Source organism: Rattus norvegicus, chromosome 7 (genome assembly GCF_021556685.1).
Source record: "Rattus norvegicus strain SHRSP/BbbUtx chromosome 7, alternate assembly SHRSP_T2T, whole genome shotgun sequence".
NCBI lineage: Eukaryota > Metazoa > Chordata > Mammalia > Rodentia > Muridae > Rattus > Rattus norvegicus.
The window spans coordinates 27,369,876-27,396,103 of NC_141540.1; the positions used below are offsets into that span (position 1 = coordinate 27,369,876).

Consider the following 26,228-nt stretch of genomic DNA (forward strand, 5'->3'; position numbering starts at 1 on the left):
GAGAGCTTGGGGAATTTTTATCTGGATTGCATCTTCCCCTCCCTTCTCTACTCCCAGTCCTTCCCTCTCATCTCCCCTCCCTCCCGTCTTCTCCTCCCTTTCACCTCAGAAAAGGGCAGGCCTCCCATGGATATCAACCTGCCTTGGCATATCAAGTTGTAGCAGGACTAGGTGTATCTCCTTCTATTGTAGCTAAGCAAGGCAGCCCAGTTAGAGGAAAGGGATCTAAAGTCAGTCAACAGAGTCAGAGACAACCCCTGTTCCTGTTGTTAGGGGACCCACACGAAATCAAAGCTGCACAACTGTTACATATGTGCCAAGAGCGCAGGTCCATCCCATGCGTGTTCTGTTTCTTCAGTCTCTGTGGGCTTTGTTGGCCCAGGCCAGTTGACTCTACATGCTTTCTTGCAGTATCCTTGGCCTCTCTGACTCCTCCAACCCTTTTCCCCTTTCTTCCACAGGATCTCCCAAGCTCCGATCAATGTTTGGTTGTTGGTCTCTGCATCTGCTTTCATCAGATACTGGGAGAAGCCTCTCAGATGACAGTTATGCTAGGCTCCTGTCTGCAAGTATAGCAAAGTATCACTTATAGTGTCAGGGGGGAGCTCCCTCTCGTGGCATGGGTCTTAAGCTCAGTCACTCATTGGTTGGCCATTCCCTCCATTTCTGCTCCCTCCTTACCCCTGCACATCTGTAGGCAGAACACATTGTGGGTTTAAGGTTTTGTGGCTGGGTTTGGTGTCCCAGTCCCTCCATTGGAAGTCTTTTCTGGTTACAGGAGATGACCATTTCAGATTCTATCCATATCCCCCATTGCCAGGAGTCTTGGATATAGGTCACTCTCATAGATTCTTGGGAACTTCTATTGTTTTAGGTTTCTAGCTTGTCTCAGAGATGCCCCACCCCGACCCCACCAAGGGGAAAACCTTCGATGGCAGGTGGGCCTCACTCCTTATACCTCTGGACGGCTAAGTATATCACTGGTTTTCTCTATTTGACTAAGTCTCACGAGGGCAGGGCCAGTACACTGATGTAGGGCTGACACTGAGCTGCTGAGAGACCACTCAGTATGAGCTGAATGGGTGTCGAGGAACAATGAACAATGGATAGGGCTGTAGTGCACATGGGATACAGGGGTCAAGAGATGAATCCCAGGTTCTTACCTGGACCTGCCTGAGCCAGGCTGGGAAAAATGTGTTGGAGAGTCTTTGTCAGCTTGACATAAACTAGAGTCATCTGAAAAGAGGGATCCCCAATTCAGGACTTACCTCCATCCAATTGTCCTGTGGGCAAGTCTGTGGGGTCATTTTCTTGATTAATGATTAATGTGGCAGGCCCAGACCACTGTGGGCAGGGCCACCACTAGGCAGGTGGTCTTGGGTTGTAGAATAAAACAGACTTAATAATCAGAGGAGCAAAGGAGAACAAATATGGAGACCCACACCCAGACATTGTACAGAGAGTGAGAGACCTTGGAACAGTTAGGCCTAAATGGAATGTCACCACCAAATCTCTCCCCTCAGAGCTCAGGGAAGCCCACGGAAGAAGAGGCAGGAAGAGTGTAAGAGTCAAAGGAGACGAAGGACACCACGAAAACAAGGCAGTAAGCACATTTCCGTTATGGCTCCTGCTTGAGTTCCTACCCTGACAATGATGCTCTATAATTGGGACACATAACTAAATAAACCCTTTCCTCCCCCAAGTTGCTTTTGGTCAGCGTTTTATCACAACAGCCAAAGAGCAAGCTAGAGCAGTGGGTAAGTTGAGGGTCCTTGTATTGATAAACCACCATGATCAAGACAACTTGGGCTTGTGGCTCCAGAGAGGTAAGAGCCCACTGTGGCGGGAGATCATGGCATCAAGTGGAAAGCAGGGTGGCAGGACTTCTCCTGGGGCTGGGAGCTGGGAGCTCACATATTAACCATGAGCATGAAGGACACAGCAGACCAGAAGTGATGAGAACCGTTTCATCTCAACGCCTGCCCCAGGCGACATACTTCTTCCAGCAAGGTTATTTAACTTATTTACATCCTCTCCAAACAGTGCCACCAGCTAAGTGTTCAAATGCCTGAGACTATGGAGGACATTTCTTGAGTCCTAGAAGGACTGCCACTATGTGTGGAGGAGCCATGTTCTGTATTTACGAAGACAGCTTCTTCCACAAAATACGGCATCCTGCCTTCACAGACAGCCCCATGTCCAAAGTGAGGGCTGGAAGAGAGACCACTCAGGGGAAGGGTATGCATTAAAGACAAAGCTCCTTCTTGGCACCCATGTCTCTGGTACCAAGTCGAGAGATCAATTCATGATGACTGAACAGATGACCAGGAGCTTGGTGTCCTCTAAGCTTGGCTCTGTCACAGGTGTGACCCTGACCAGGACCTGTTCCCAGTCCTGTTTCCCCTTATATATAAAATACAGTGTAAAGCTAGAAGTCTGATATTCTAAATCTTCCATAAGAACACCAGGCTCACTTTAAGAAACAGAACCTGGGCAGAGTGGTGAAGGCTTTTCATGCCAGCTACTCTGCAATGGAAGCCAAAAGAACTCAAAATTCAAGGCCAATCTGGGCTGTGGAGTGAGTTCCATGTCTGTCCTGAATGACTAGGTAAGGCCTTGTCTCCAAAACAAAAACAGGGCAGGGATCATAGGACTATTTTTTTATAATTATTTATTTATTTACATCCCAAATGTTGCCCCTCCCCTTCAGAGAGGTCTTCCCCATTCCCCCTCCCCTTTGTCTCTGAAAGGGTGCCCCCCAGATTTCCCCCCACTCTGGGGCATCAAGCCTTTTCAGGATTAGGTACATCTTCTCCCACTGAGGCCAGACAAGGTAGCCATCTGCTTCATATGTGCTGGGGTCCTCGGACCAGCCCATGTATGCTCTTTGGTTGGTGACTCAGTCTCTGGTCCAGAGCATAGGATTTTTGGCAGTGTACCTGCTCAGCAAACACAAGGCCCTAGGTTCACTTCCAAGAAAGAGACCAAAAAAAAAAAAAAGAGGAAGAATGAAGAAAGTCATAGGAACTGGGGCAGAAGCCAAGGAGCCTCCCTGCCTGGGCTAAAAGTCCTCTCATACAGGGGACATTTTGGATGCAGCCTTCTATCTGCCCAAAACAAGGAGCCAGGATTCAGAGCCTTTCAGACCTGCTCATCTGTGGGTTTCTCCCAGATCTGACTGTTTAGAATGTTAACCAAAGTGTTTCTGTGAGAAAACAAATTCTAGCTGACCAGTTCTGTGACCACTGTGGGCTGACCTCTACTACCTCAGGGAAGGAAGCAGCCTACTGGTGCACACACAGGCCCAAGGCCTCAGGCTGGGAACAGCAGGCTTCCCTGAAATGAGATGAGGTAGGAAAGGAGGAATTCCAGCCCCTCCATCCCCACCCTCCTCTCCTCTCTTCTCAAATCCTCTCCCCTCACCGCCCCTCCCCTCACCTCCTCTCCTCTCCTCTCTCCGTCTCTGTGTCTGTGTCCCTTTGTCTCTATTCTTGTCTCTTCTCTGTTCCTCTCTTTCTCTTTCTCACTCTCTCACCCACCCTTTCCTTTCCTCTCTCTCTCTCTCTCTCTCTCTCTCTCTCTCTCTCTCTCTGTGTGTGTTCTCCCTCTGACTCTCTGTTCTCTCTGTCTCTCTCTGTCTCTTTCTGTCTCTCTCTGTCTCTGTCTCTCTCTCTCTGTGTCTCTCACCCCCGTGTCTGTGTGTGTCTGTGTGTGTGTTCTCCCTCTGACTCTCTGTTCTCTCTCTCTCCCACCCCCGTGTGTGTGTGTGTGTGTGTGTGTGTGTGTGTGTGTGTGTGTGTGTATCTGTGTGTGTGTCTGTGGGTGTGTGTCTGTGTGTGTGTTCTCCCTCTGACTCTCTGTTCTCTCTCTCTCTCTCTCTCTCTCTCTCTCTCTCTCTCTCTCTCTCCCTCTCTCCCTCTCTCCCTCCCTTCCTCTCTCCCTCCCTCCCTCTTTCCAGTTGGGTCTTTAGGACTTTAGTATAGATAGGGGAATGGGAACTCTTTGCCAAGTGATTACCTTTTCTATTGAGGCCATAAATAGAGAAGGTGGGGGCTGGGGAGACAGAGCATGAGACCCAGATAAGCCTGGGTAGGAGGACTGTTTGAGACAAAGTGGACTTTTTCAGCCTGTTGATCTTCCAAAGCTATTGACAAAGCTGGACTAATCCAGGCCAGCTGTGCAGACTGTAAGCAAACAGGGCCTTTTATGAGGCTCACTCACACCCCCACCCCTGCTCTTACAAAATTTGATCCAGCCATTCTGTTGGGATGTCAGTGAAGCGCATTGAGCAAACAGGGGGAGTGGAAGCCAATATCACACCACCCTCAGGTCCACCTGCAAGAACCTGGGACCTTCACTGGGGCTTTAGTCGGGATATTTGATCTAGGACCTCTTAGCCAGGCCAAACTTGTATTTCTCTATTTTTCTGGGCCTTGGTTTTCCCAACTGAAGTTGGCCAGCAGTGATCTTGATGAGTCAGTGGGTGTAATAAGTGAGTAGGCCGGAAAGTGTGCCCAGGGCGAGTGTGAGCTGCAAACAGGGAGAAATGCCCTGAGCGCTGACTCTCAGCCTACTGGAGAAGAAAGACTCTGGCATTGTGGGGTCTCCAGGTAGTGTGAGCTTCTGAGAGCTCCTCCCTACCTCACCGGATGGGAAGTAACCCTGTCTGCCCAAGGAAGTCAGGCACAGGAAGGGACTCCCACGTCAGTCAGCACAAAGTGCTCCTTAATGGCATAGAGAAGAAAATGGAGGCCCAGGCTGTGATGAAGTCACTTTGTGAATAAGAAAGTGGAAGTACAAGGTTAAAAACAAAGCTTAGAAACACACATTCACTCAGGGATTAACAGGCTTTGAACTTAATAATCCTCTAAATCAATTAGATGAATCCCCTTTCTTTTATAAATGGGTTAATTTCTGAAGGAATGTGATTTAGCTACCGACATATAACTAGGTAGACCAGTAGTCTCAAACTTGTGCCTGCATCATTGAGCATCCTGTTAAAATGTAGGACCTGAGCCTTCAGACTGGAGTGTAAATGAAATTTTGCACCTCTAACAAGAGCCCAGGAGATGTTGATCTGCAAATCCTCCAACTGCACTTTGAAAAGCCCAGCCCTAGGACTAGAGATACCTCAGGCACAAAAGAAAAAAGAAAGAAAGAAAGAAAGAAAGAAAGAAAGAAAGAAAGAAAGAAAGAAAGGAAGGAAGGAAGGAAGGAAGGAAGGAAGGAAGGAAGAAAGGAAGAAAAGGTTATGCAAACAGGAGGACATGAGTTCAATTCTTAGAAACCATATTTTAAGAGTTTGCAATCCTAGCACTGAAGAAACAAAGGCAGGCAGATATCTGGGGCCTGTTAACCTGCTAGCCTATCCTAATTGGGGAGCTCCAGGTCAATGAGAGACTGTCTCCAAAACAAGGTAAACAGCTCCTGAGGAATGACATCTAAGGTTAACCTCTGACCTCTGTAAGCTCATGTACAGAAGCACACACTCACCTTTACATGCAAACATGCAGATGAAAGAGAGAGGGGCACTAAACCTTAGGGATTCTTGAGAAGGGGCCTACAGAGAGAGGCTATCAGTAATAGAAATATCTGAACTGATAAGTAAAGCGTGAGTAAGAGAGCAGCCTACCTACAGACTCTGAGGCCATCCGTCACACTAAGTTTTTGCAGCCCTCCAACTCAGACCTATTTTACCAATGAGTAAACTGAGTTTCAGAAAGGAAGCATTACCTTTGAATCCACACCCTTGGAGACTTTAATGATGGGGGCTCAATTTTCTCCATCTCCAGGTAACTGAGATAGGTGCATTCAAAGAACTGTGGTCCACTCAGGGCCACCAGCTCCTCGAGTATGAGCCTCCTTTCTTGCTGAGATCACCCACTCCCAGCCATCTTTCCATGTGTTGGCGGCTTAACTCACAGTGCTGCCTGGGGTCTCCTAGTCTCAATGGCTGAGACTGTCCTGTCTGGTGAGTGATTTAGGGACTTGGCAGTCTCCCGTGCTCCATTATATAGCCACTGAATATTCAGTCCAGAGGGCTTTTGGCATGCCCTGCATCTTCAAAATGAAACAGGGGAGCCCTTACTCATTTGCCTGATTTAAAAGCATCTAGAAGCTTTTTTCCTTCCCTAGTGGAGGGAATCACACCATCCATCTAAAATGAGGAAACCCCACATTAAGGAGCCAAGAAAAAAAAATAGAGACATAAGTTTAAAGGGCTGACATATTAATGGAGAAACCTTGTGCCTGGTTTGTTTCGGCCCAGCCCCATTGAGCTTGGAAAGCCATGCCTCTTTGATGCTTTGGAGCTGAGAGGAAATGGCTTTGTCCTAGGGGAGAACTGAGCCCCTCACCCCTCCTCCTCGAACACCCGTGTGATCTCACTACCATTCCCTCCAAGCCTGCAGACAATTATTGAGGAGCTGCTCCAAGCTGGGTCAAACCTGGGCTAGCTTTACTCATTCATCTGGCGAAGTTCCACTGGTGCCGAGGAAGCCTCTGCTTCTCTGTGTTCTTTTATTCTCAAAGAGCCAGCTGCCCTCAGGCTCAGACAAGGAGGGCCTCAGAGGCTGGACAAGGCTGCACACCTGGTCTGGCCTCCTGGCGGTCCTCAGGAACCTACTGTCACACACCCTTACCTCGTCTCCACAGTCAGGTCTTGACCCTGATTCTACCTCAGTGATAGCAGGGATGGCAGGACCGTTAGCATCAAACCCAGTCTATAATTGCCTGATTTGAAAACTATTTATACTGGAAACATGACATTGTAAGGACACACTATTGGTTTCATCCTTCCTTCCTAACCCATGGACACTACCTCAGCACCACCTGGGGACAATGTGACAGAGAGGACAAGCTAGGTGTCCACGTGCACAAGCCAATGCTCCCAGTAGTCTGTTCTCCACAACCTGGACTCAGGCTGGAGTCCTTCCTTACACAGTACCACTCCCTTCCTTGTAGTGAGCTTTTGCCTGCTTTGTCCTGAGTGAAAAGTGAATAGCATCACTCCTGTCCTTGGTGCCCACTCCCTGCAAGATGCAGTCTGAGTCACCATTTTTATGATTAGCTCCAGATCCTGTGGTTTTCCCACTCCATCGCTTACACTCCTACCTCACTGTGATGTAGATTCTGGGACTCCGAGGGTCCACCCTGAGTAAGGGAGACCCTCCAAAAGGAGTGGTCTGTGAGGCTCATGGGGTAGCTCAGATGGTACAGTGCTTGCCACACACACATAAGAGTCTGATTCTAAGCACTCAAGTCAAAGAGCCAGGCATGAGAGCACACACCATGTCCAAGCTGAGGAGGCAGAGACAAGAGGAACCCCAAAGGCCATTGGTCAGCCGGTCTAGGCGAGTTGGTGAGTTCTAGGTTCGGTGAGAGACCATGTCTCAAAAAATAAGGTGAAGAAAAAGTAAGGATGATGCCTTCCATGTGCGCATGTGCACATACACAAACATGAACACACACATACATATAAATAGCTTGTAATAGAAATGATCAAACACACATGAACACGAAGCAGCGTGAGCAATATGCTTGTGCCCCTTCTTCAGCTCCGGTTCAGACCCCATCTGTGACCACACCAGGCTCACTTTCACGTCCAGACCGCACGGGCCTACTTTAAAGCAAATTCAAGACATGATGTCCTTTCATCTGAAAACACTTCAACATGTGTTTCAGAGAGGAGGGGAGAAGTCTTCCTTTTTGGAAGCTCATGTTTGGGGAGTACAGCAGTCAAAACAGAATAACTGAATTTGCAGTTTGGTTCGAGTGTGTACATTTTATAAACTGATATTTTTAGCACACAGCCCCCTGAACATGCGGAGAGCACAATAACTATGTCTACCCTTATTTGGAGAGAGCAGAAAGTGAAGTGAGATTTTCCTTGAGTGTGGATGCTGACCAGCCTCTCCCTCCTAGGATTTCCTTCATATCACCATGGTTGGCTCTGATATTTCCTGAACCCTCTGGAATTTCCATACTTTTGTGTCCTTTCCCCCATGATGCATCTACCTGGAATGCCCCTTTCTCTATTTGGCACATCTTTATGTGCAAAACTTAGTACAAATGTCACCTTGCCTGTTGTCTATGGTACCTCTTCAACACTACCTTTCCTCTTAAGGCAACCAGACAGACTGCACGGCTGAGTTGAAATCATTCTTGTGTGGATGAGTATCCCGTGAGTAGGGTGTAGATTATCCCTGTGACTCTAGGCCAGTGTGCAACAATCTGGTTTCCAAGCACGGATTTGGCTTTAGCATCAGATGGACAGGTTGTTTAATTACGTATCAGGACTCTGGTTCATGAATCAGAAGTTACAGCAATGCAGTTGGCTCATGGGAATTATAGTAGATGCGTCCACTCTAAGGCTGCAGCGAGGCACAACTGGCCACAGGGAGACAGATATGGCTTCTGAAGCCAGACATCTTCTTGGACCCTTCTCTGTAGAAGCCCAGTATCCAAAGACCACTTCACCCTTCACACAGGTCCTAGCCTCTATCTGGGTCCTGGAAGCTTCCTTGCAGTGAAATACAGTGCCCTCTAGCCTAAGCCAGGACCCTGCTGTGGATAATAGGACAACCTGCTTCCATGCTGCCCTGTGGTTCCTGCCTCCATTCTCCAGTCCCTGGGGACCCTGATCCTTCCCCCCAGGATCCCTTGCATGGAGATTAGCCATGCCTATGCCCCTGCAGCTCCAGGTTGTCTCCAAAGAAGCACCCCCTTCCAGCTAGCCTGCCTAGAGTCCCCACCAAGACATATTTCTGTAGACCTCAGCCATTAGGCCAGCCCTGGCCCAGCACAGGGCTTGGATCTGCTCTTGTCCATCCATCCCCACACTTCTGCCTAAAAAAGCCTTAGAGCTCTCAAGCCCCACCCACCTGTCCCAGGGCTGGCCTCTCTCCCACGAATCCCCCACTTCCTGCAAAGGGGTAAAAATAGGGAGGAATGCCCCCCCCAGAGATTGATCCAACCACATTTAAATGTGGCAAGGCTGATAGGAGTCTTCCCCAGACCTGCTTTAGTACTCTGTGTATCTGTCCTTCCTCTCCAAACCACATTTCCCCATCCATTATCCATCCTTCTTCCAGAGAAGTGAGGAGGGACAGGTCTATCCTCAGTGCTCAACAGGACTGCCTGTTCACCTCCTCCCAACACCACAGGCTCGTTCTCAGAACTCTCTGACCATTCTTCCCCATTGGCTGTCTACTTTGTCTGGAGCATGCGGGGAAAGAAGTCTCCTTGAAGTCAGGAGCTGCTCCGGGGTTGGAGACCAGACACAGGGTGAGGCTTTACAAGTAAAGAGACGAGACAGAGTCGGGCTGTCTGGATCTGGAAGGTTCGGGCTCACTTCCCAGTGTCACTCAGCAGCTTTGCAGCTCCGTTATTTATAAAGTGGGGACCGCACCCGCCTCTCATATCTCATTAGTAGCTCTGGGGTGTGTTATTCACTGGGAATAGGGCACCAGGCATAGTCGCTGCCTCTGCCATCTCACCTTCTTCCATTCAGTAAAGGAACGAGTTGTTCTGATGGACCTGTGTCCCTTACTGTATCTGCTGGCCTCAGGTAGCACAGGTCACCACCGCCTGGCCAGGCAGGAGATACTGGGGTAGTGTGATGAAAACTTGATGGTCTCCGAGCCTGTCAGATATCTCTGTTGTGTTTAGCCACGGCTGTCTGGCAAAAGATACAGAAACCCTGGTCCAGGAGCTGAGTCACACTCTCCGGTGCCCTTCTCTGTCACCAAGGTGCATTCATCTGCCGTGAGCATATGGTCCCATAGAACCACAGAATGCCTGACAGTCTCTAACATGGAGGTCCAGGGTCTTCCTGGCAGGTGGAACTTCAGAAAGCTAAGTAGAATGGCAAAGAAGACAGCTGCAGTTACAGAGATCACATTGAGTTGACCAGAATATTCCAAGAGCCGGAGGTACTTCGACTCTCTTTGTGTGTCCAGCCAAGTGCTTCATGGAGACTCAGCCCGACGGATGTGGGGTCTACTGCTTCCCACAGAACTGGTGAAGTCGCTGGCCCAAGAATGCACAGCTCATGCACACTGGCTTCAAAGTTTCTGTACTTGACTCTGCAGCCCCTTCCATGGAGGGAAGGGAAGAGGAAGAGTGTACAGGGGTCCTTTCCTGTTTTCCTGGTTGGTCTGAAAAGTTATGAGTTCTTTCTCCAGGAATGCAGGGTGCAACTGAGAATCATGGTGCAATTGGTCATGGCTGACCAATCCCATCCTGAAGTCATCCTAAACTTACCAAGAATCGCTGTTTAGGAACAAAAGATGCTCCCAGCAGCCATCCCTCTTACGAAGGCCAAGGACCTACTTAGCTCTGTATTTTGAGCTGTAATCAGAAGCTGAGAGAAACTGTGAGAAAACAGTGAGCAGAATCACAATTCATATACACAGGCCCTCAGCATTCTCCCTCTGAGCCCTTTTCAGCATCTTTCAGATGTTAATATTAGCAAGAAGGATCCAACAAGTGTACTGAAGACCTGACTCAAATAGAGGGAAAGCAAGCCACCAAGATACACACACACACACACACACACACACACACAGAGAGAGAGAGAGAGAGAGAGAGAGAGAGAGAGAGAGACAGGTGCAAGAGTCCCAAGCTCGTTTAGCCAGGAGAGACTCTCCTCCCTCCCAAAGATCAGACCTCCAGAGTAGGCTGGTGGGCTACTGGGGTGATGTCTGAGTGGAAATCTTGACAGTCTCGACTGTGGCTTTGAGATTTTCTAGATTCATTTACCTTTATGGTCTATCTGTAGATGCTAGAAATGTACATTGAGACATTCTAATCTATATTGGGATTGAGGTCAGGGTATAATTCAGTGAGAAAGCACTTGCCCAGCAGGTAAGAGGCCCTGAATTCAACATCCAGTACTGCAAGTGTGTGTGTGTGTCTGTGTGTGTGTGTCTGTGTGTGTGTGTCTGTGTGTGTGTGTGTCTGTGTGTGTGTGTCTGTGTGTGTGTGTCTGTGTGTGTGTCTGTGTGTGTGTGTGTCTGTGTGTGTCTGTGTGTGTGTCTGTGTGTGTGTGTCTGTGTGTGTGTCTGTGTGTGTGTGTCTGTGTGTGTCTGTGTGTGTGTCTGTGTGTGTGTCTGTGTGTATGTATATATGTGTAAGTATATATACATATAAAAGGTAGACATCATTTACACAGCAGAATATCATGTGTCAGTAAGAAGGACATACTACAGTGGAAGAATCTTATGAGCATATACAAAGAAGACACCAAACATGAAGGTCACCTCGTTTGTGAGTCTGTGACATTAGATAGTGGTGACAGTTGCACAGCTGTGTGCATTCAACAAGCACTTGAAAGGGTGAATGTTGTCATGTATGAATCACACATCCAGAGAATTTATTGTTAGTTAAACATTGAAATAAAGCATTATGTAAGCTTTAGAGGAACACAGATGGATGGTACTGCTGTCATGTGAGCACCTGTATGCATAACTAAAGAATCTTTGGAACCGGGGCTGGAGAGATGGCTCAGTGGTTAAGAGCACCGACTGCACTTCCAGAGGTCCTGAGTTCAATTCCCAGCAACCACATGGTGGCTCACAACCATCTGTAATGGGATCTGATGCCCTCTTCTGGTGTGTCTGAAGACAGCTACAGTGTACTCACATACATAAATAAATAATCTACAAAAAGAATATCTGAAATCATTCTGCATAAAAAGTGAGTAATCCAGTTCCATCAATATAACAGTGATATTTAAAATATTTTCAAGGCAAGCTTTACAAGAAGAGGAAGAGAAAGAGTCCAAAAAAAGAAAAAAGAAAAAGTGGTGAATTTGGCTGAGGGTGCAGCTCTTTGGTAGAACACTTTCCTAAAATCTTTAAAGCTCCTGCTTCAATCCCAGAAGAGGAAGTGGGGAGGGGAGAGGAGGAGGGGGGAGAGGAAGAGGGAGGGGGGAGAAGGAGGGAGGAGGAGGAGGGGGGAGAAGGGGGAGAAGGAGGAGGAGAAGAAGAGGAAGGGGAAGGAGGAGGAGGAGAAGGAGGAGGAGGAGAAGAGGAAGGGGAAGGAGGAGGAGGAGGAGGAGGAGAAGAGGAAGGGGAAGGAGGAGGAGGAGGAGGAGGAGGGGGGAGAAGGGGGAGAAGGAGGAGGAAAAGAAGAGGAAGGGGAAGGAGGAGGAGGAGAAGGAGGAGGAGGAGAAGAGGAAGGGGAAGGAGGAGGAGGAGGAGGAGGAGGAGAAAAAGAAGAGGAGGAGGAGGAGGAAGAGGAGGAGGAAATATAATAAACTTGACCTGGGACTAGGACTATAACTCAGTCGGCAGACACTGATTAGTCAGCCTAGCATGTAAGAAATCCCAGGTGTGATTCTCAATATTCAAAACTTTGAACCAGGCACGGTGGCACATGCCCATTATGACCTTACTGGGAAAATGGAGGCAGGAGGTCATCCTTAGCTATGTGTAAAGTTCAAGGCCAACCTGGCCTAGATGGGACCAAGAGACCTTGTCTTCAAAATAAAAGGTTTTAAACTACACCGTAGCTCTAATGGGTGGTAAGGTTGGTGTGTTTGGATTGACCTTTAGTGGAATGACATTTCTGTTGCTCATGGAGAACTCGCTGGGATCCAGATGGAGGCAGTGTGTGCTTCACATACAGACTCAGAGAGCAGGACAATGAAGCCCCGGAATGTACCTTATTCCCTTAACAGACAAAGCCCCTGAGAAGTGGGAGGCTGTCACAGTTAGGGCTAGTACTGCTGTAGTAAAACACCATGACCACAGCAACTCTTATAAAAAAAAAAGCATTCGATTGGGGCTGGCTTACATTCAGAGGGCTAGTCCATTATTATTATGATGGCAAAAGCATGCTGGTACACAGATAGATATGATGCTGGAGAGATAGCTAAGAGTTCTCCATCTGGATCAACAGGCAGCAGGAAGAGAGAGGAGGAGGGGGAGGGGGGAGGGGGAGGGGGAGGAAAGTCAGCGGGAGAGGGAGACTGGGCCTGGCTTGAGCTTCTGAAATTCCAAAGCCCCCGCCCCCGAAGTGAAACACTTTCTCCTACAAGGCCAAACCTACTCCAACAAGGCCATACTTCCTAATAGTGCCATTCCCGTGGGTCTATGGTGGCCATTTTCATTCAGACCACCACAGAGCCTAAGAAACCTGCCTGAAGAGACTCCTGTAGGAAGACAGGGCACATGTGTAGTGTAGTTAGACCCTGTATGAAGAAAAAATAACCTTGAAGAAAAATAAACCTTAAAGAAAGGGAAGGAGGTGATGGAAGGAGAGGAGGAGAGAAAAGGACAGTGGGTAGCCTAGGAATTTGGGGATCCCAAGGAATCCTCTCTTCAGGAGCCTGAGGGTGGCTCCTATGCCCTGCCTTTCAGGCATCTTTGGCCCCTGCTCCAACCAGCTCTTCCCCTGAGGATGTCCTCTGCATGCAAATGTCACGGGGAGAGTCCCCCAGTGGGTAAGGATATAGGCTGGTAGCCTGAGCCTGCTGCAGCCCTGAGCTCACAAGAACAAGGACCTCTTGTCGGTGGCGCCAGTCTGTGGGCTGTTCATTTCTGACGATTGCACTTCTCGAGGAAACAGGAAATGTAAGGAAAAGGAATGCTTGCTTGTTGGTACCGCGTGCTTGGTTTAATTATTCCAAATTTGCTACCAGTATTTTTCCAAGACGCAGTAGAAGCAGCAGTGGGGCAAAACAGAGGTGGAATTATCAGGGCAGAGAACCCATAGGCTGCCCAGCAAATGCCACCTAGCGAGATCCTCCCGAGTACCAGCCCTTGGCCTGGGATAGCAAGAGAAGTGAGGAAGGCAGGGTAGGTGCCATGTCTATCTGAGACGCTGTCTTGACACATGAGTGAGGTTGAAGTACTAGTGGAGAATGTTCTTTGCGATGGCTGTAAGGTTGAGTTGGAGGTGTCTGTGGAGCTTCTCAGCCAGATCTGTACAGTCCTCTGTAGTGTCCTGAACTAGGACAACCCTCTGGTCTCAGCCACAGACGTAAGCCCATTGCTTCTCAGGGAGCTTGGTGTTAATGAGTTCCCTACTGGAGAGTGGGGAAGCTAAGTCACAGATCTGGTTGTGACTCTACCAATAGCCCATAGTCCTAAAGGTAGAAAGCAGACATTGTCTTGAAGTCTCCTGGCTCCAGACTTCCTCCAGACCACCACCTAACCCCACACTGCTCAGTTCCATGTGCACTAGATTTATCCTCATGGCCCTGATGGCCTCGGCCCGCCCACCACGGAAAGTGCTTGGTAACAGACAGCATGAGGATCCATGGGTGTCACTCCCACATGGTGGCCAGGGTGAGGGGCTCTGGTAGATCCAAGCTGCTTCGTTTTCTCCCTGGGTGATCTTTAGAACAGCCTTCCACCTCTTTTTACCCCGTTTCTTTGTATGTAAAATGAGAGTTAAAACCACGGAAGCTAGAACTGGAGAGATGGCCCAGCGACTAAGAACACTGGCAGCTCTACCAGATGACTAGAGTTCTAGCCTCAGCATCCACACCCAGCAGGCTCATAATCACCTGTAATTCTGGACCCAGAGGACCCTGCATCCCTTATGCACCAGGCCTTGTGTGTTACAGTTATGGTGGCAATCAAAGCAGTAGAGGGACGGGCTATAAAGAAATACACAAATGCAAATAGTGAGGGACTCTCCTAGCTTGCTTTTTGTCGCTGTGATAAAAACACTGACCAAAGCCAACTTGGAAGGGGGCGATAAGAATCTATTGGATGTACTGGTTACACTCCATCAGTGAGGAAAGCTGAGGCAGGAACTTAGAGGCTGGGACTGAAGCAGGGGTCACGGAGGGATGTCGCTTATTGGCTAGGTCTTTGTAGCTTGCCTATCTTGCTTTCTTGTAGAGCCCAAGACTGCTCACCCAGGGATGGCGTTTGCCCACAGAAGACTGCCTTTAGTCCCAGTAACTTGGGGGTCAGAGGCAGGAGAATCTCTGTGAATCAGAGACCAGTATGGTCTACATCCTGAGTTGCAGGATAACCAAAGCTACTTAGAGAGATCCTGCATTCAAAGGGGAAAGGGAAAGAACATGCCCTCTACAGAAGCAGAGAGTTAGTTCCGTGATCAAGAGGACTTCCAGAGGACCCGGAACCCATCTCCAGTAGATCCCAATCATCTGTGATTCCAGATCCAGGGGTCTGGACACCTCTGGCCCCCACATGCACTTTACTTGAACTCAGGTACACATACCCACATGCAGTCACACATACCTAAGTATAATTTAAAATAATGAGAATAAATTCTCTTTTAAAAAACTTAAATCCCCACACCCACACCCACACCCACACCCCACCCCCACCCACACCCCTGGGACACGTACAGGCCAATCCGATGCATGCAGCTCCTCGGTTGGGGCTCCTTTTCCCAGATGACTCTAGTGTGTGTCCAATTGACAAAAATTAACTAGCACAGTGAGTGATCATACAGGGAGGCAGGGAGTCAAAGCAGTGGGGAAGGCCCCTGGTTACACTTTTACGTAGCTAGCCATACCCCACCAAAGCTGACTAGAATGTCCTCCAATGACCTAAGCACGATAAACCATAAACCTCTTAAATGTCCTGTCACCTTCACACAAAGCTGGAGTCCAGGTTTCCTCCACGAACCCGTGGAGACACACTCAGACTGTAACAGTGGCTCAGCCAGGACCTAATTCTTCACATGCTTAAATCTTTATTACCACGATTATAGATGGAATACCTTGGGTAGGAAGTTGCCCCAAGTGCCCATTGTATAATTTCAGTTCCAGTTTCAGCTTGAGGACAGGGTTGGTAGAACACTGACCTTGGCTCAGCCTGCCGGACTCTGATCTTCCCAGGGGAACACCCTTCGAGAACACAGGGCTGCCCCACTTGTTTTAGCTTATTTGGGTACTTTTGAATAAGGCCTTATCAGGGTGGGGAATCTGTTTTCAAAGATGGATCTTCCCCCTCCAACAGGATGTCAGGCCTCTTGCCATGGGGCAGTGCTGAACTCTGGAGCGTCTGGGGCCATGGGACCGGGAAAAGGGTCCCTGAGAAACCATCCCCAAGGAAACTAAATAAAGCTATTGTTGCAAAGGGAAGAGAAAAAATAGCCCAGCTAACAAGATGTTTTCTGTCCTCTGTGACCTGTCTGTGTGTGGGGAGGGGCTGGGCTGTGGCAAAGGGGTGGGAGTAGGAATGGCTCTCGGGGTCCATAGAAACAGCATGGGAGAGAGGGAACAGGGCAGAAGGGATGGGTCGCCACGGGGCTGAGCTGCTGCTCTAACCTATCTGAGCTCATGTGAACAGCTTATTCTGTTTTCTTGTCTATAAAGCCCAGGAAGGAAGTGACGCTAAGGTACATTGAAGCAAGAGGTTCTATTCCTGACTCTGCCATGATCCTTGGAAAACTATCAGTCTTAGTCTGGGGTGGGGGAGGGGATACCATGGGTGGACTCTTCACATGCAGATTCAGGGCACCTAGTTTGATTTCTGGAGGTAAAACAACTGACTGTAAAAACCTATCCGATATCTCCAAGTTCTGCCTATGTTGCTCTGGAAAGCTCCTTGGAGATAAAATACTAGGCCAAAGGACGTTTACACAGAAGTGTTCTGTGGAAATTTGCTTGCAGTAGCAGGCAAGGTGAGGGAGAAGGAGATGGAGGGAAAGAACCACACACGTTTGCTCACTCGAGGGAAAGTAGCCAAACACTGCAGGACAGGTATGCGTGGAGTTCAATCCAGATCCCAGATTAGAAGATACCAGGGGACCAGAGCCTCTACTCCCTGACTCCATCATCCAGTCTACTTGAAACCTCCCCCTCTTCCTCCCAGGGTTAGAGCATCCTTCCCACCCCTCTCTTCTACTTCATGTTTGCGATTTCAGTACTTTTAGCTAAGCAGTTTATACTCCTCATTCTTCCCTCTTGCCACACCCTTGCCTTAGAGCCCTACAAATTCACTATTACCAACCCCTTTTGCAGATCAGAAAACTAATATCTGTCCTAAAATCAAGACAGAACCAGTGGCATGCCATGCTCCCTCCAGGTCTCGCCAGGGCTGCCTGTGACCAGTATGGGCAGGGCAGATGCAAGAGAACACACATCTCCCCTCCAGGTCAGCCTCCAATCTTTCAATTGCTGAGTTTGTCTACAGTCTGCAAAGATGACTGCGTGCAATGATTATGCCAGGTAACAAAAGATCCCTAATGAAAATGCACTCGGTGTGTGCCTCACACTGGTCAGATAGATAAAATGGAAGTCTCTCAGGGCTGGAGGAATCGTAGGCCCTAGGCAAGAATATAATACAATTAGTTTGCTATATGAATGTGATGTCAAAGTGCCTTCTAAATATTTACATTTATACCCACAGATCAGTGCTGCTCCCAGCCTTGGTCAGAGAAGCGTCTGTCTACATTGGGTGACAGCCAATGCAGGGGCTCATAGTTGATCAAATGCTAAGAATAAGGGTGGGGTTCTCAGTCCTAAATGTGGCAAGGATGTCACCCTCTCTAAGGCTCAGGGAAAGTTGCAGAAAGGGAGGTGGGAAGAATCTAAGAGCTGGCAGAGGGAGAAATGTGAAAAACATGAGTGTGGCACCCTCATGAACTCACAAAAGCACTGGCTATGACACAAGGCTGTGCCTATCAATGTGCCCTCATGGATGAGGGAGAGGCCAATAAGGCCCCGCCCCTCCCTGAGGAACTGTAGGCAGTTAAACATGGGGGGGGCGTGAGAGAGTCATACTCCTCAGTGGTGCAGATGCTAGTGTGCCTTCTTCAAATAAATGGCTCCCCCACCTGTGTTCTTGCAGGCAGCCCTAATCTAAAGCAGTGTACCACAGACAAATAAACAGACATGAAAGGAGAAGGAGGGCTTGAGGGAAGAAGGTGTTTGATGGGAGGGGAAGAGGATTAAAAATGGGGGCAACAGAGTCAGAGTATGCATGTGTGCATGAAGTTGTGAAAGAATATGTTTTTAAAGCATGAAAGCTGACGTTCAAAGATGTGCAGTGTTTGCTAGAGTCATATAATAGTAAGGTGAGGAACAAATGTGGAGGGAGAATGAACACGGAATCCACACACTGGTCCCCTCTAGGGTGGGAGGGAACGGGTTACATCAAGGAAAGAACTACATCCTGGCTTTCGATTGCTTGGGCAGGGTTTTGTTTCAACAATGCGATGTCCTGATGCTGCTCTTGAAGTCTCTTTCAGATGTGAAACCCACAGTAGGCACCAGGAGCACTCTCATCACTTCATATTGGGTAGAAAGAGAGGAAAATGAAATTGGCTATGTACTGCACTCTCAACTTCATAAAAACAGAACAAATAAAAAATAAAACTATAAGGCTTTTCCCTCTCTCCCAGACTAGCAGACCATAGGTCTGGGATGACTGTTATTGCCTTTTTTTATACTTAATATTTTATTGAAGTTTCCAAACATTTACAGTGAGTGCATATTGCTTTGGGTATCAAAATCAAATACTACTTATTTAAAAGATAAATTGGCTCACCTTGGGGGGGGGGGGTTCAGGAGTGTGGTAATATTTAGCCTGGATTAAGCGGGAAAAGCTCGGGGTTTACAGAATCCAACTGAAGTCCTCAGCTGGAGAGTTTTCTTATATGCAAAATGCTGACATAAATAAATAAATGAATAAATAAATAAATAAATAAATAAATAAATAAATGCATACCTTCCCAGAATTCCTCAAGGGATCACTGTGGGAATGTAATGAGATGATATATACCTTGCTTTTTTTCTTCTTTCTCTTTTTAACCAAATACTTGGCATAAGCAACATGATGAGGGAAGGGGTTATTTTGGCTCACCGTTTCAAATGGGTCAGTCCGTCCCAGGGAAGGGAGCAACAGCTCACATCATGGTGGAGAGGGAACAGAATGGCACTCTGATAGGAAGAGACCAGGACGGGACATAGTTCCCCGGACACTTCCTCCACCAGGGACATTTTACTATCTCCCAGCTGGGCCATCCTGCTTCGAATCCACTGAGGGCTTGATCCATTCATTAGGTCAAAGTCTGAAGATCTAGTCAGCTCTGGGAATATACTCACAAATACACTCAGAAGTGTGTTCCTTTAATCAACTAGGTGTTTACAGCCATTGCCAAGATCATGTAGTAGACACCCAGAGAGAAGAATGGCATTCCTCAGGGCCCCTCATGTGTATGGACAAGTTCATTGTTGGGAACAATCCAGGATAGGGTGATAGATCCCTATCTGTACAGCCTAGAGAAAGAGACATGATGACTCCTGTTGAGGGACAGTTTGACGACTCAAAAGGAAGAGACCTCCATCATCGCTACATAGCCAGGAGAGATGAACTTTGACCTCAAGCAGACCAGAATAGATTCCCACAAACCAAGCAAACACCCTTCAAACAGTGTAAGAGTGGCATAAAGCAAATCGAAGTTCAGGTGCGAACCCCGCTTTCCTCTCAGATTATTTTCCTCTCACCGTTCTCCGTTAGTGTCAAGGGGAGAGACGCATGCTCATGCCTCGAGAAAATGTTGCCGACAGTACAGATTGAAGCATAGATTCTCTATTCACCCTCGTATATGGACCAGAAGTGTCTGAAAGACCGTGCAGATAAGGCCTGGAAAACTGTGGGATGCTTCAAAGAAGCCAACACCGAGAGGCTATTTAACATGGTGCCTAAGGGTAGCAAACTGGACATGAGTTCCTGCTGTAGGTAATGAGACTCCATGCACCTAGAGTGTTATTCCAGGCAGAAGTGTGCTAGGAAAACGAAACTATTTTTCTCTAACCTTACCATTTTAGAGTTCCTGACATAGGGCTGAAGAGATGTTCCAGCGGTGAAGAGTACTGACTAACCTTCTAGAGGACCTGGATTCCATCCCTGGCAGCCATGTGGCAGCTCAGAACCATCTGTAACTACAGGTCCATGGGATACCCTCTGTGGGCACCGGGCACACGTGTGGTGCACACGCATACATGTAGACAAAGTATCTATGCGCATAAAATAGTAAAATAGGTTTTTTAAAAAAAAGAATTCCTGCCATGTTCATGACCACCCCGTTGGGTGGACTGGTATTATCTTCCCCATTTTGCAGATGAGGATAAAGGCCTGGGTCCATGCGGTGCTTTGCCTGAAGCTGCACTACGGTCAAGCCAACATTTAAAAATCAGTCGATGGGAACATCTCCATGCCTGCAGTCTCTTGGGTGCCCCCAGGCAAGCTGGTTCTGGGAGTTCAGATGTACAGAGGCTTGTGGGAGTGATAGCGGGGCTCCCGCAGAGCATTCTGGGGGAGCCCTGACCAGCATTCTATGAGTAAAACCTTTTACAGAACTGATAGCCCAGAGCCTCTCTGTGGCAGTGCTCTGAGATTGCTAATAAGTGATTTCCTCTCGTGTCTTTCAGCTCACAGCCCCGAACTTCCCTGTGGTGATCAAGCTGGGACACGCTCATGCTGGCATGGGAAAGGTATGAGAAGCACTTGAACACACATAGTGGGTACAACCACAGCTTCCCTGGACTCTCTGTTTCCCCTCTGCACTTGGCCCAGTCCCCCTGGAAGACAGTGTCAGAAGGAATCCACAACCCTTCTCCCTCTGCTCCCAGCTCATATTCCTGTAAGCTTGCACTGCATGCTCTGTCTAACTCAGCCTGAGCTCTGGGCTTCACCTTGAATTGATAGCTTGCGGTTCTCTGTGATTATAGCTTAAGAGACATGAAAGCAAGACCCTTTTCAATAATGATTCTTTTGTATCAAGTAGCCATTATCATCTCCTCTGTGTTGTAAGCTCCTGCCTGATCTGTCCCTGCATCACTTGCTGAGCTAGCACCACAAAGGTGCAAACAGGGCTGCACAGCGGGAGCCCCTGGAGTCAGCCAGCTTCCGCCAGACTGAACAGGGTATTTAACACAGTCTCAGATGGCATCCAAGGAGGCTGGATTGGTCAGCCTCTCAGGTGCAAGTGTCAAAGCTCAACTCAGTTTGGAGGAAAACGCTGATCCATTCGTGCAAGCCAAATGGCTAGAGTCTCTTGTTCCAGGATCACATCTCATGGGTTCGTGTACCTGCCTCCAGGGAGAGGGATGTAGGGATGGGTCAGCGCCAGTGAAGAGGAAAATTCAATCCTGGACTTGAGCGCAGTGGGGAACTATTGTATTATACCTCTGCCCAGCAGAAGACAGCTTTGCCTTGACCAGCTCAGACAGCCAAACAGGCCTGCCCTTCAGGCCTGTCTTTGCCTGCCAGGTTGCCTGAAGCTCTCTTCCAATCCTGTTCTTCCCATTCAGGTGGGATAAGGAAAAGGTCAAAGGTTCAGGGTCAGGCAGGGCAGGGTGAGGCAAGTTCTAAACCAGCCTCTTGAGGCTTCTTCAGCCATTAGATGATGGCTGTAGTAACAACCTCTAAAAATGCATCTTTCTATATGAACAGTCTTCTGTCTCTGTGACAAAATGGGTAAGAAAATCTGCTTCTAGAAATGTTTTCTGTCTGTCTGTCTGTCTGTTTCAGGCTGTTTCGGAATTTTTGAGTCACAGTCATCTGGCCCTGTTTGGGGGGCTATGCTGGCACAGTTGGTCATGGCAGAGAGGGTGTGGTGAATCATGACTGTTTGTGCTGTGGCCGCTGAGAGGGAGTGAGAGAAAGGAGAAATTAGTAGAGTGCATAAAAACCACTCCCCTTGAAATCCATCAAGCTATGAACCCACGGACGAGCTCTGAGCCCTCCTGATCCAACCACCCCCACCAAGTCTCTGCTTCTCAATTGCTACAGTGGGGACCAAACCTTCATTGCTGGAGTAGGGGAGGGCATCTAATATCTAAACCATAATAAGTGCAGACTCCTTAGGACACACACGGGATAAAGATAGGAAACTTTGCCTCTTTTCCCATTATTATATTCCAGGGCCTGGGTGGGGCCTGATGAACAGATGAGGGGATTCCTCTCTAGAAACCTATTCCCTCTTTCCCCACTCCCTCCTCCACATATACAACATGGCAGTAGCTTCCTCCTCCTTCCCTTCTTCCTCCTCTACATCCTTGTCTTTTCTTCCTCTTCCTCCTCATCCTCCTATTCCTCCTCCACTTTCTTTGGGCTGAAAGGGATTTCCCTGTGGTTCCCAATGGCCTTCATGGGCCTTAATTCAACGGGCATCCTTATCTCTTAAGCTTTCCGGGAATCCCTTCTGTCCTAGAATTTTCCTCTAGTGGCCACTCCATAAGCAAGCACAGCGTTGTCTCTCACTAACTCCTTCGGCTTCAGGTGACGCTCTCATCTCAACAGCCTCCTGAGTCACATTCCCTATATATGCAATCAAGTTCCTGTCTCCAATTACCTCCTGTATTTTGTCCCCTCGACTCCATGGAAACGTTCCAAACAGTGTCTGTTATCTCCCTGTCTCTTCTTCATCTTCTTCCTCTCATGTGACTTCCACCTCTGCAAAAGAACCTGCCATTCTGTTATTTTGAAACTGAAATCAAATAGCAAGGGTATCTCGGGGGGAGAGGCTTGGCTAGCACACCCCAGACCCCAGCATAGCTTCCATTTCCAGCCCAGCAAAACCGCACAAAACAACTCAGAGATGTACAAGTCATTGTCTCTGCCTCCTCCATGTCCAAATGGTCACCAAGTTCTTGTCACTTGACCCTTGTTTCTCCAGTTGCTCTTTTCTATCTATCCACTACCATCACATTGGATAGTTCTGGTAAAGTTAGAGGGCCCCAACAACTTAGCTTTAACCCTAAAACTTAAGGTAATCCCCAAGAGGAAATAAAGAAGTGCCTACAGACACGTTTGCAATTCATAGGCCAGAGGGAAGTCCCAAAAGTCAAGAAGTCAGTCCCCAAAGCAGAAAGGTAACACAGACCACAGTAAACACGGGTTTTTCTAGAATGCTGGCACGGGGCAAAGGAGGAAATTAGAAAACTTGCAAGGAACAGTCTGGAAAAGCTGACTGAGCAAATGACATCATGTTCCTGCTGAGAGGGTAAAGAGCACAGCATGTACCTCTTACAGTCCTTGTGCCGGTCTCCTAAGAAGGGAAATGGGTGGCTGGAGACTTCCAGGAAAAGCATGCCCTAAAGATACCTAGTAAGGAAGTATCAATGACCTTGATGTTTTGCAAAGCCATTTCAGCATCCAGTGGACATAGTCTTTGCCTCCATTGGATTGCCTGCAGACAAGTCCGGAGGGGGTATGCATTTCCATGACTAACGATTCATGTGGGCAGTACCATTCCTAGGAAGGTGGTCCTGGTTGGTGTAAGAGAGCAAACTGAGGGGTTGGGGATTTAGCTCAGTGGTAGAGTGCTTGCCTAGCAAGCGCAAGGCCCTGGGCTCGGTCCTCAGCTCCGGGAAAAAAAAAAAAAAGAAAGAAAGAAAGAAAGCAAACTGAGCAAGCCACGGTGAAAAAGCCAGTAAGCACACCCCTCCATGGTCTCTGCCTCCAGGATCCTGCTTAATCTGAAGTTCTGCTCTGATATTTTCCCGGGATGGTCTATAATTGAAACATGTAAGCCAAAAAAACCCTTGGCTCCCTAAGTTCCCATTGATCATGGTGTTTATCACAGCAATAGACAGAAAACTAGGACAGGTGGGGGCAGGGCATGCCCCGAGCTTTCCAGAAGGGAGGCTAGATAAGCAGTTGGGGATTTGCTTCCTAGAGGACACTGAACCTTATCTAAAAACAGTTTTAGATTTTACAGTTGGGGGTAACAGGGAGGTCCTTCTGGAATCTACCAGGAAGGAGCCTGAGTGCTGTTCAACACCCCTTGTATACAAGACAGCCTCCTGCCATGAAGAACTATTCAGTCCCAAACATCATCACGGTTAAATGGAAGGAAAAATCATTGCATTTGGATAAAATTGACTTTATTTCCTCTGTTGAATGTTTTACAAGGCTGGAAAGCAGATAACACCATGGGGATTGTAGAGTTCAACATCAATATCATAGTATTTCAGAGTCCAGACGGGACTCCATATCAGTGGATCCATGGCTGTGGGGTCAATCAACAGACTGGAAATGAATAAGAAAAGCTTGTCTCTATACTTAAACATGTCTATTTTTCCTGCCATTATTCTCCAAAAGCATACGTGCTGTGTATGTTGGGCTGTGTATACAGAAACTGCACACAGAAGGGGCAGCTGCTGCGCCATTTTATATAAGGGACATGAGCATGCACAGACAGGTTCTTACAGCTTCTTTTTAGGCTCTCATAATCTATTACAAATTCAGTGTGAGAGATTGTCTTCTGTCTTTATCTTTAATTAATTGTTTTATTTATGTACATCCCAAATGTATCTCCTACTTCCGGTTCCCCCTCCAAGAGTTCTTCACTCCAACTCCCCTCCCCTTCAACTCTGAGAGGGTGCAACCCCCAAGGAATCCTCCTTCCATGGGCCATCAAGTTTCTACAGGATTAGGTATACCCAGTGTTTACGGTGTTAAATTCTCAATGTTTTCTTCTTCAGAAGCAGCACCTTACAGCAACTAAGGATACTCATTTGAATCTAGAATTCCACCACTTGTGAGTTGTGATGCTGTAGATGAGTTACCTCACCTACCCTCCCCCACCATAATTCTGTCCTTTGTGCAGTGACAATAATGATAGTAGTATCAATGTCACATACCGGTTGTAAGGATTAAGAGAAATTTTGCACACGATGTTCTAGTTCAATGCAGGAACAAGCGGGTGCTCGGTGGATATTAGCGGTCAGTAGAACGGTAGATGCCTGAGCCAGCTCTGAGAACCCCAACCCAACTGAAGTCAACAGGAGATGACTAAACATCATGAGCTATCAGAGAGCGCACTTGGCCACAAACTCAGTATGAGTCAAGTGAGTGTCAGGTTGCCAAACGCTTACCTCAGCAAATGACAAATAGGCATAGGTGAAAATGGTGTCAGCTGTATTACCCATTGTGAAAATGAAATTTATAGCCACCAGAGTAGCTAAAAATGAAAAGATTAATAACACTAAGTGTTGGCAAGGACACAGAACCTATTGTCTTCTAAGCTGAAGACAGAGGAGTTCTTTTGGTATATCTGGTTCTAAATGTATCACATACAAACCAGAGCAATTGTTCATAATAGTTTTGATGTTAACTTCCAAAACGCATGTATCTGTTAACAGTACACAGAATCACTGTGTATTCATGCAAGCTAGACATTTCAGCAATACAAGGAAACTAAACTACGGGTGCAGTATGAAGGAATCTCACAAACACGCTATTGAGAAAACCAGGGCTGGAGAGATGGCTCAGCTGTTAAAGACTGGGCTCACAACCAAAAATATAAGAGAAAACTAAGTCAGATACCAAGGGATGCTGAATTTGATCATTTCATTCACATGAAGTTGAGAATGACGTTGAAAGCTCCAAGGAACCTATAGTTTTTTAGGTTCCTGTAGTTAACTAGGATATTTTTGGGTGATAAAAGATTTAGGAAACCCCAAGAAGGGCAGCCATAGTGGTTGAATACTCCCCTGACATGCACAGCTCCCCAGATCATGTCTAACTCTGCAAAACAAACAGGCTAGAGCAGACGTTACCTTCAGGGCTCGTGCTCACTGAGCTGAGGCCTAAGTGGGATGGCTACAGGGAAGTTCGTTTTGTGTCTAGTCACAGAATCACCTGTTGCGTAGTGTGTCCTTTTCCATGGTTGTGTTAGATTTCAGACTAAAACAAGGTTTGAAACCATAACGGACTCTGAGAATATAGCTTTGGATCTGTGATCTCCAGAACAAAGGAAGAGTCTATGGCTAGAAGTGTGTGGTCAGTTCTTGATTGCGCTCTAATTCTAGGAGGTCAAGGAAGACACTGACAAATCGGTGAGTGAAGAGCAACTAACAAAGGGATGTGCTGTCTAGTCCTGGAGGACCGGAGATGCTGTACGCAGCCTTCTCAAAAGCATGAAGCATAGGTGAAGAAGCTTAGACCTGGTGGAGTCTACGAGCATCTGGTGGGAAAGGCAGAGAGGAAAAGTTAGAGTCAGGCTTATCGGAGGAGCAACTGTGCAGCAAAAAGAACACTGGCAACTGTCCACACTTCTCAAGCGGGGTGTTCTTACCATTACACAGGAAGTCTTAATGTCAGATGTCCAACCCCCTAAAATTGAGCCAAATGTGTAGGTGCAAATAGTTTGCTATTTGTCACTGGTAACTTCACCATGAAGGCCTCATCATTCCAAATATGAGGGCTCTAGCCTATAATTTCCATTCAAGGGGTGTTAAGGCAGGGGGATTGCTCTAAGTTAGAGGCTAAGCTGAGATACAG

The 26,228-nt window shown here is 47.7% G+C and overlaps 1 protein-coding gene across 4 annotated transcripts in view; it reads left to right on the forward strand.

The window, feature by feature from the left end:
- The window catches only part of Syn3 (synapsin III), a 448,670-nt gene that overhangs the window by 348,410 nt on the left and 74,032 nt on the right, over positions 1–26,228 (forward strand). For all 4 annotated transcript variants that reach the window (XM_087555990.1, XM_087555992.1, XM_087555991.1 and 1 more), the window contains 1 exon segment: positions 20,369–20,431. In XM_087555990.1, the coding sequence (XP_087412116.1) occupies positions 20,369–20,431 (63 nt within the window).